The sequence below is a fragment of the Bos mutus genome, chromosome 15 (assembly GCF_027580195.1).
Source record: "Bos mutus isolate GX-2022 chromosome 15, NWIPB_WYAK_1.1, whole genome shotgun sequence".
Lineage (NCBI taxonomy): Eukaryota > Metazoa > Chordata > Mammalia > Artiodactyla > Bovidae > Bos > Bos mutus.
The window spans coordinates 46,316,837-46,326,668 of NC_091631.1; the positions used below are offsets into that span (position 1 = coordinate 46,316,837).

Genomic DNA, 9,832 nt, shown 5'->3' on the forward strand with positions numbered 1-9,832 from the left:
CCTAAGGAGACAAAAGGACTGTATACAGAAAATTATAAGACACTGATGAAAAAAATCAAAGATGACATAAACAGATGGAGAGATATTCCATGTTCCTGGGTAGGAAGAATCAATATTGTGAAAACGAGTATCCTACCAAATCCAATCTACAGATTCAGTGCAATCCTTATCAAATTACCAATGACATTTTTCACAGAACTAGAACAAAATATTTCACAATTTATGGAAACACAAAAGACCCCAAATAGCCAAAGCAGTCTTGAGAAAGAAGCATTGAGCTGGAGGAATCAACCTTCCTGATTTCAGATTATACTACAAAGCTACAGTCATCAAGACAGTATGGTTCTGGTGCAAAAACAGAAATATAGACCAATGGAACAAGACAGAAAGCCCAGAAATAAACCCTTGCACCTATGGGTACCTTATTTTTGACAAAGGAGGCAAGAATATACAATGGGGCACAGATAGCCTCTTCAATAAATGGTTCTGGGAAAACTAGATAGCCACATGTAAAATAATGAAATTAGAACACTTCCTAACACCATACCCAAAGATGAACTCAAAATGGATTAAAGATCTAAATGTAAGACCATAAACTATAAAACTCTTAGAAGAAAACATAAGCAGAACATTTGATGACATAAATCTAAGCAAGATCCTCTATGACCCACCTCCTAGAGTAATGGAAATAAAAACAAAAGTAAACAAGTGGGATCTGATTAAATTTAAAAGCTTTTGCACAGCAAAGGAAACTATAAGCAAGGTGAAAAGACAACCCTCAGAATGGGAGAAAATAATAGCAAATGAAACAACTGACAAAGGATTAATTTCCAAAATATACAAGCAGCTCATACAACTCAATGACAGAAAAACAACCTGATCAAAAAGTGGGGGAAAAGACCTAAATAGACATTTCTCCAAAGAAGACATACAGATGGCTAACAAACACATGAAAAGATGCTCAATATCGCTCATTATTAGAGAAATGCAAATCAAAACTACAATGAGATACCACCTCACACCAGTCTGAATGGCCATCATCAAAAAGTCTACAAACAATAAATGCTGGAGAGAGTGTGGAGAAAAGGGAACGCTCTTGCACTGTTGGTGGGAATGTAAATTGATACAGCCACTGTGGAAGACGGTATGGAGATTCCTTACAAAACTAGGAATAAAACCACCATAGGACCCAGCAATCCCACTTCTAGGCATATACCCTGAGGAAACCAAAACTGAAACAGACACATGTATCCCATTGTTCATTGCAGAACCATTTACTGTAGCTAGAACATGGAAGCAACCTGGAAGCAACCTAGATGTCCATCGACAGATAAGTGGATAAAGAAGTTGTGGTACATATACACAATGGAATATTACTCGCCATAAAAAGGAATGCATTTGAGTCGGTTCTGATAAGGTGGATGAACCTAGAACCTATTATACAGAGTGAAGTGAGTCAGAAAGATAAATATTGTATTCTAATGCATATATACATAATCTAGAAAAATGGTACCAGGGAATTTATTTATAGGGCAGCAATGGAGAACAGACTTAGAGAATAGACTTATGGACATGGGGAGAGGGGAGGAGAGGGTGAGATGTATGGAAAGAATAACATTACCATATGTAAAATAGATAGCCAATGGGAATTTGCTGTATGACTCAGGAAACTCAAACGGGCTCTATCCACCTAGAGGGGTGGGAGGGGGAGGGAGTTGGGAGGGAGGTTCAAAAGGGAGGGGATGTATGTATACCTGTGGCTGATTCATGTTGAGGTTTGACAGAAAACAACAAAATTCTGGTAAAGCAATTATCCTCCAATAAAGAAATAAATTTAAAAAATACATTGAATAGTATTTACATTGTCCTTGGGTAAAAAGCAAGGTTAAAGTCAGGTCTCTGAAAACTGTTCTAAGAGGAAAAACTCAACATAGGGGAAATGAGGTCACATAATGGATCCTTGCCTTGGTTTCTTCCTCGTAAAAGTACAGACAAGAATACCTATCCTTTCTGATGCCCTGTTTCTATAAATAAAACTACCATTTATTTCCTAGGAAACTATGACTCTCTTAGATTAGTGCTACAATAGAAACATGGTTTAAAGCATAGAGTCAGACTGCAGGAGTTTGCTGCTCTACCACGCCCCTGGTGAAATAAGTAACCAGCTTCTGTAAGCCTTATTTGCAGTCTCTAAGATGGGATCATGATAGTGTCCACCTGTTGGGGCTGCCAAAAGGATTAAATAAGATGATATATGTCAAGTGTCTGGCACAGGGATTGGGCTCAGGACAAGTATTCTGACAATGCTTTTGTTGTCAGAACCTTAAAGTAATCTTTGCCTTCTCTTGTTCTTTCCAACCCCAGTTCTAAATTGTCACCAAGTCCTAGCAATTCTTTATATACGTATGTCTCCACTCATTAGCTGTGAAGGAAATGAATTAAAACTTGCTATGAAGGAAATATACTCATATAAGAGTATGTATTGGTTGGAACTTCCCTGGTGGTCCAGTGGTTAAGACTCCACGCTTCCACCATGAGGGTCTTGTCCCTGATCAGGAAACTGAGATCCCACGGGCTGCGCGGCAAGGTCGGAAGAAAAGTATGCGTTGGTTATCTCTGAGGAGGAAGACAGGTGTGAGAAGAGGAACAAGGAAACTATCTTCAACATTTTGTTTTAAAAAATATATCTGAAATATGGCAGTAAGGGTGAGATGGTATTTTTCTCTGTACTTTTCTATGGGTTAGAATTTTTTCTTAATTAAAAACCTCAGGGAATTCCCTGGTGTTCCAGTGGTTAGGACTTGGCGCTTTCACTGCTGTGGCCCAGGTTCGATCCCCGGTTGGGGAACTAAGATCCTGCAGGCTGCACAGCATGGCCAAAGTAAATAAATAAACAAAGTATTAAAAAAAAAAAAAAAGAAACCCTCAACATCAGTAACAAAGCACTCTGATGTTAGGTGACTTCATCTCTGTCAGCTTCATTTTCCTGACCTGTAAAATGGGAATAGCAGCACTTTCTTGTGGGATTGCAATGAAGAATTGAGTGAAGTTACAATGGCCTTTCAAAAGAGATGATGTTACTATTACTGTTGTCATTATAATTACTACCATCTGGTGGTCTCTTTACTGTGTTTTTACCGTCTAATTCATAATGCACCAGCTTGCAGAATAATCTTCCTTGAATACTGCTTCATCTTATTGTCCTCCCAAGAACCTATGTTTTTTCCTCTGGGTATATCCAACCCCGTTCAGTCAGGAGCGGAGAGCTGGTTAAAGCCTTCCTAAGCCTCTTGAACTCTGGTGTTGGAGAAGACTCTTGAGAGTCCCTTGGACCGCAAGGAGATCCAACCAGTCCATTCTGAAGGAGATCAGCCCTGGGATTTCTTTGGAAGGAAAGATGCTAAAGCTGAAACTCCAGTACTTTGGCCACCTCATGCGAAGAGTTGACTCATTGGAAAAGACTCTGATGCTGGGAGGGATTGGGGGCAGGAGGAGAAGGGGACGACAGAGGATGAGATGGCTGGATGGAATCACTGACTCAATGGACGTGAGTCTGAGTGAACTCTGGGAGTTGGTGATGGACAGGGAGGCCTGGTGTGCTGCGATTCATGGGGTCGCAAAGAGTCGGACATGACTGAGCAACTGAACTGAACTGAAGCCTCTTTTACCCCCTAACTCTGTGGCTGCACCTCAGTTATAGCATTTATCACTTGTCAGTAAGTCTCCTATATACGAATGAGTTCCATTCCAAGATGGTTAAGTCAGTTAAGATCAGTTAAGTCCAATATATTTGTAAGTCTAACAAAGCTACCCTCAGTACCCAACTAACAAAATTGCCTTTATAGCACTGTACTGTTAGAGTTTATAATATGTTCATATCTTTGAAAGTTCATGACTTGAAGGTTCGTATATAGGGGACTTACTCTACTCCAACAGCCCCTAAGAAGCAGACGAGCTTGATTCAACTTGGTATCTTCAGTGAAAGAGAAAGAAGGAAAGAAGAAAGGGGGGAAAGACATAGGGCTGGGCTCTCATTCTGGCTCCCATGAAAGCCTGTGCCAGGAGTGTACTCTTGGGAAACATCATTTGAGTTCTGTGTTCAATGTCATATCTGTGGCATGGGCTGGTGGTAACCACAAAGGCCCTTGTAAGCAGGCTCCTCCTCTAATTTCCCTACATTCAAAAAACATCCTCTGTCATCAAATGGGGCTCAATGGGCCACACACACTCATGTTAATTCTGTTCTTTTTTCCCAAAATCTTGCCTGGTTTCCAAAACCCTGCCTGCCCAAGTTCTAAGCCTTCCAATAAACTTTCCTCAATTTACTTTAGCTCTAAGTTAAAAAACATCTAACACAAAGAGGGTCCAGGAGGGAGGGGATATATGTATACATAGCTGATTCACTTTGTTGTACAGCAGAAACTAATACAACATGGTAAAGCAGCTATATTCCAACTCAAAAAAATAAAAGCAGTTTATACTGCACATTTATAAAAATTATTTCCTTAAACTTAAGAGAATAAGGTAAGGCATTATTTTCTACAATCCCATGCACTCTTATTAGTTGGCTAACAAAATTAAGCCCTACTTCTGACTTTATATCATTGCTCCTCCTCAACCCTTCAGCTTTGGTTTTATGGGGGGGAAACATGGTAGAAGAGTGTTTGTTTTTTTTTTTTTAATCTAACACATACATAACTTATTAAGAGTCACTGTTTGAAGCACTATATATATATATATATATATATATATATGAAACGCACACACACACTGATTTTAGCCTTACAATAAACTGTGAGATAACTACTATTATTATCCCATTTTTACTGATGAGGAGCTGAGGCACAGAGAGTTTAAATGGGCTTGGCCAAGGTCACACAACTAGTCGGTGGCAGAATCTGAAACCACTTGGTCTGCTTCAGATGCTTTGTAACTCACCACCATCTCAAGATCCCTTTCTAATCAATGGCTTTGAACTTCAATACTGTAGTGTGTCACTTATATTTTCACTAAAACTGAATAATATTGCACTCATTTAATATCTTCTTAGATGTTTTGGTAGCTTCTAGCATAAAGTGAATACACCCTAAATACTAATGATTAAAGAAATTAAATCTCTGGGATTATATAAGCCCAGGAAGGTAGACCTCTCCTGGATCAGGTAGAGGTCTCAAGTTCCCCCCAACAATGTACTTCACTGACGTGATGGCAATCTTGTGAGAGAAGCAGGCTGGCTCATTTCACAGGAGAGAAAACATGAGCTGCAGAAGACTAAAAGGGACTTATTTCAAATTATACACTAAACACCATTGCCTCGACCCACTCAAGAACATCTGAGTCCACGATCATGGCACTTTTCTAGATTAGGCTTTCTGGGATTTCTCCAAGGTGAGGTCGTAGCACCTTTGAATATGGACAGGAAGTAAGGACCATAAGAAATACAAATGTCCTTATCGTTAATAACTATTCTCATCAAAAATCTTGGCTCTAAGCTGTCCTTAACTTCTCGGAGATCTGTCTCACACACATCACAAAGGAGCTCGTTACAAGAGCCTGTTCAGAAACAGACTCATAGACTTAGAAAATGAACTTCTGGTTGCCAAAGGGGAAAGGTTGTTCAGGGGGAGGGATAAACGAAGAGTTTGCAATTAACATGTACACACTACTATAAATAAAACAGATAATAAACAGGGACCTACTGTATAGTATAGGGAGTTCTACTCAATATTCGGTAATACTGAAAAAAGAAAAGAATGGGACAAGAATGAAAAAAGAATTAGATATATGTATACCTATAACTGAATCACTTTGCATACCTGAAAGTAATACAACATTGTAAATCAATTGTATCCACTATAAAAAAAAAATCCCAAAACAAGAGCCTGTCCTTACTTTCACTTGGGACAGTACCAATAATTATGCATCTCAGAACCCACTGTTTCTTACACAAGCCAATTTCTTACCTGTTAATTGCAGCAGCATCTTGGGTGTGGAGGTTTTCCTTCTTGGCCCTCTGAGCTGCTTTTCTGCTTGCTTCCTCTTCCGTCTCACTCAAGTTCTCCTCCTCTAGGCTGTCAGGCTCCATGTCGTTGTCCTGAATTTGGTCTTCAAGGTCAGACTGGGACTTGATCTTTTGAGTGGGGCTTTCTGAGTCAGATTCCAAAAAGTCTTTTGAAATCAAATGTAAGTCTTCTTTCTTAAAAGATGGCTCTGTGGACTGGACCTTTAAGTTGGTGTGATGAACAGGAGATTGAATACACACCTTGGGAATGAATTTACTATGACTCATCTTGAGAAAAATACAAAAATGAACAGGGATTCTCTCTTGTGGATGGCAGCAGCTGGCTGGATATTTAAAGTTGTGGTTCACAAAAGCATTTGCCTAAAAAAATTATATTTATGTTATTCTGTGACAATTAAAATCTCTAATTCCAATATTAATCAAAAAATTAAATAAGTAAGAGAACCTCATTATATTATCTGCAGGCTTTTGTATGCACCCTTTTGTAAGTATGAGAAAGGTCTATCAGAAAAACTATTGTGTTTTTCCATCTACAGGAACACTTCTGCTGCAGAGCTCATAAACAGTCTGAATAATCAAATGCAGCTTTTTTGAGGAAATCAAATGACTGGAATCCTTTCTCTAGCTTCCAAGAGCCTGTTACAGATAAGATTGGACAAAGCCAAATGGGTAATTACGGATAGTACTTCAATGCCTTATTTCCAATACCCAGGGCACTTATATATATATATATATATATATATATATATATATATATATATATATGCCGTGTTCAGTAGTATTTACAGACAGAGTAAAACAGGTTCAAGGGTCTGCCTTTTGGAAAATAAAGGAGGGGGAGACAGTATGGTTTCCACAGTTGGAACTGAAAAGATGATGGAAACTAGTTTGTTACTAGACCTATACTGGCTGACTTTTCATTTGAAAGACTTTTTGATGTCCAGGTTGCTACCAGGTAGGAATACGTAATTTAGGTGGATGTAACATGGAGATCAACTTCAGCTCAGTATTAATAAAAACCCCATGATAACGATCAAAACTGTTCAACAAAAGATTTGATGGCCTTGTGAATTCTGCCATTCAGTGATTCATAGCAGAGGCTGGGTATCCACGTGGACCTGAAAGGGATGCTGTCCTGGGGAATGTTGGCTGGGTGGAAGATTGGCCTGAATACAGCTGGGGTCCCTTCTAACTCGCTTAAGAGTATGATTCCAAGTGAGCCCTCCCTGTCTCAGAGGGCTGTCATAAAGACCCATGAGATGGTTTACGGAAAGGGTGCTTTGAGTTCAGATACGATTGAAAGGAAATGATGTTTTTGGATTGTGCTTCCTTTCATCTCTAGCTGGCATTTCTGTTTGCTCTGTCTTCTATCTCACTGCCTTTATGCCATTTTTCCCCCCTGTAGGTCAGATAACAGAAACAACCTTTCTGATCAGAGATTACTGTAAAATTTCTTTTAATGGTCTACTCCTGTTCTTTTGGCAAATCCTTTCTTTAATTAAATAACACGACCTTCTTTTTAGTCCTAGTTGACCTTGTTGCTAACGCTTCTATGGAACATCGGTAACTCCTTGGAGGAAAGCACCGTAACAAACAAAAGAGACCAAAGGTAACATTCATATTGAAATACATATGATATTTAAATATCTATGGTTTTCTTTTTAACTTAAAGTTCCCCCCTCTTGGTAGACTAACATATTATTTGTCAAACTGTTCGTATTAATTGCCTTATTTAAAAAATAATTAATTTTGATAAATGGATCAACCTTCGCTTTTAGGATATTTTTAGAAAGCAGCAAATCCCTCAAATACTAACACATTTTAACCAAAACAGTTTGTAATAATACATCTTTAAGAGTTCAAGTCACTGTACTTGGGATCTTAAAAAGCTTGAAATAGTCATTGTATTTCAATTTGGAACTGTTGCTTCATGAAATAATTCAGTCCCTTCAATTTCTCTTAGTTTCTTAAATGACATAGACTAGGGTTTCTTAGAGTTAATTAAAAATGTTCATAGGAAAAGATACGATTTTTGTTGTTGATGTTTGGGAGATAATGAAGAGAGCAAAGCCAGATACCATCCAAGTTGGGTCATCTGTGGAGGTGTGATTTTATAAAAGCATGGGATTAAAAAAGGAAAAGCTGATGGCTGAAATAAATTAGAAAGTGGGACTTCTAAATGCAGTGAATGTGGCTCCCTACTGGACAAAGTTTTTCACTGAAATTTCAGACAAAGACCGGCTGACGTATCTCCTAAGTAAACAAGACTAGAGGCACCAAGAAACCCCTCGTTCCCAAGGGGTCCCGTCAAGATCCTTGGGCCCAGCCCATTACATTAGTATTGGGAGGAACACACTTCCTTCTGTAGGTGAAATGTAGCCCTCCTTCAAGGGTTCATCCACCAAGATGAGTGCAGAGGAAAAGTTACCCTGTTTTGGAACAAGTCCTAAGCTGCCCAAGGGGGCGTGGCATTTATTTCCTCCCTCCACCTATTCTCTGATGGACAAGACTCGGCAGCCAGCGGCGTTTTAAGGCCCAGGAAGTGATGGGTTATCCGGTGGGTCTGATGGCCCGGACCGGCCTGATCAACCCAGGTCAGGGCTGTTCTGGGAGTCTGGGCGCCAAAGTCTTCCTAGATCCCGACCACCGGCCCCTGGGCTCCGTCCCTGCTCGGCCACCGTCTGTCCTTCCTGTCTGGGTCCCAAGTGCTCCCGCCTGTGGGCTCCCTTTTCTCCCCACTTGGATCACTTTCCTTGAGAGGTTTTCTCCTATCCCCATCCCCGGTCCCACCGTCCACCCCCAATCCCTGCTCGGGCACACTGCACACCCTGTTTGGGAGGCAACCGCCTGTCACCTTGCCGGGTGTTCCTGGCTGCCGCGACCCTGGAGGCCCCGCATCCTCAGTGCTGGCGCCTCCCGGTCCCGCCCTGCGTCTCCCAGTGCTGCCCTGGAGACCGGGGCCAACAGAGCCAGCCCCGCGCGCGACTCTGGCCGCCCGGCTGTGGGCGGAGCCTCAGCGAGAGGGCGGGGCCTGTGCTATCCATCCCGGCATCCCCCGTTACACAGTGCCAGATCTAGTCGGTCCAGGTGGAGAGGGTGGGACGGGTTGTGATGACCGCGTCTAGGGCACAGCTCCCAGGATCCCGGAAACTCCCAATGAAGCCGCTCGCAGTCCATACTGGCTTTTCCAAAGTTGAAAATCAAGGAAAGACAGGCCACCGAGTGGGAAGGGAGTATGTAAAGAACTACAAATTAAGAAAGCAAAGAATCCAATTTAAAAATGGGCAGATGACTTGGACAGAAATTTCACAGAAGAAATCCAGTGGCCAATAATTATATGTTGTGGATGGAAAAGGTTAATAATCAGAAGAGGATAAAGTAAAGCCACTGTGGATACCGGCCACACTCACCATGTGGGCAAACATTTTAATACTTGACAGCGTCCAGGGTTGGGGAGGATGATTTGGCAAAGATCCCACATATACTTCAGACGGGAGTGTGAGTTCGTGTAGATACTTTGGAAAATGGCTACACATTAGCTTGGATGTGTACCCTGTGATTCAGCAATTTCACATTTTAGGTGTTTACCTCCCACCTGCGTATGCTTATGTGTACCCAAACTGGAAATAACTGAAATATCCATCAACAATAGAATAGTTAATTTAATTGTAGTATTTCCCAAATCACTGCAGATGGTGACTGCAGCCATGAAATTAAAAGATACTTGCTCCTTGGAAGAAAAGTTATGACCAACCTAGACAGCATATTAAAAAGCAGAGACATTACTTTGCCAAAAAAAGGTCTGTCTAG

The 9,832-nt window shown here is 40.8% G+C and overlaps 1 protein-coding gene across 1 annotated transcript in view; it reads right to left on the reverse strand.

The window, feature by feature from the left end:
• JHY (junctional cadherin complex regulator) overlaps positions 1-9,006 on the reverse strand; it is an 81,827-nt gene extending 72,821 nt beyond the window's left edge. The window contains 2 exon segments of the mRNA XM_070383201.1: positions 5,964-6,382; positions 8,877-9,006. Of these exon segments, the coding sequence (XP_070239302.1) occupies positions 5,964-6,289 (326 nt within the window). The 5' untranslated portion in view covers positions 6,290-6,382; positions 8,877-9,006.
• Between the last annotated feature and the right edge of the window lie 826 nt (positions 9,007-9,832).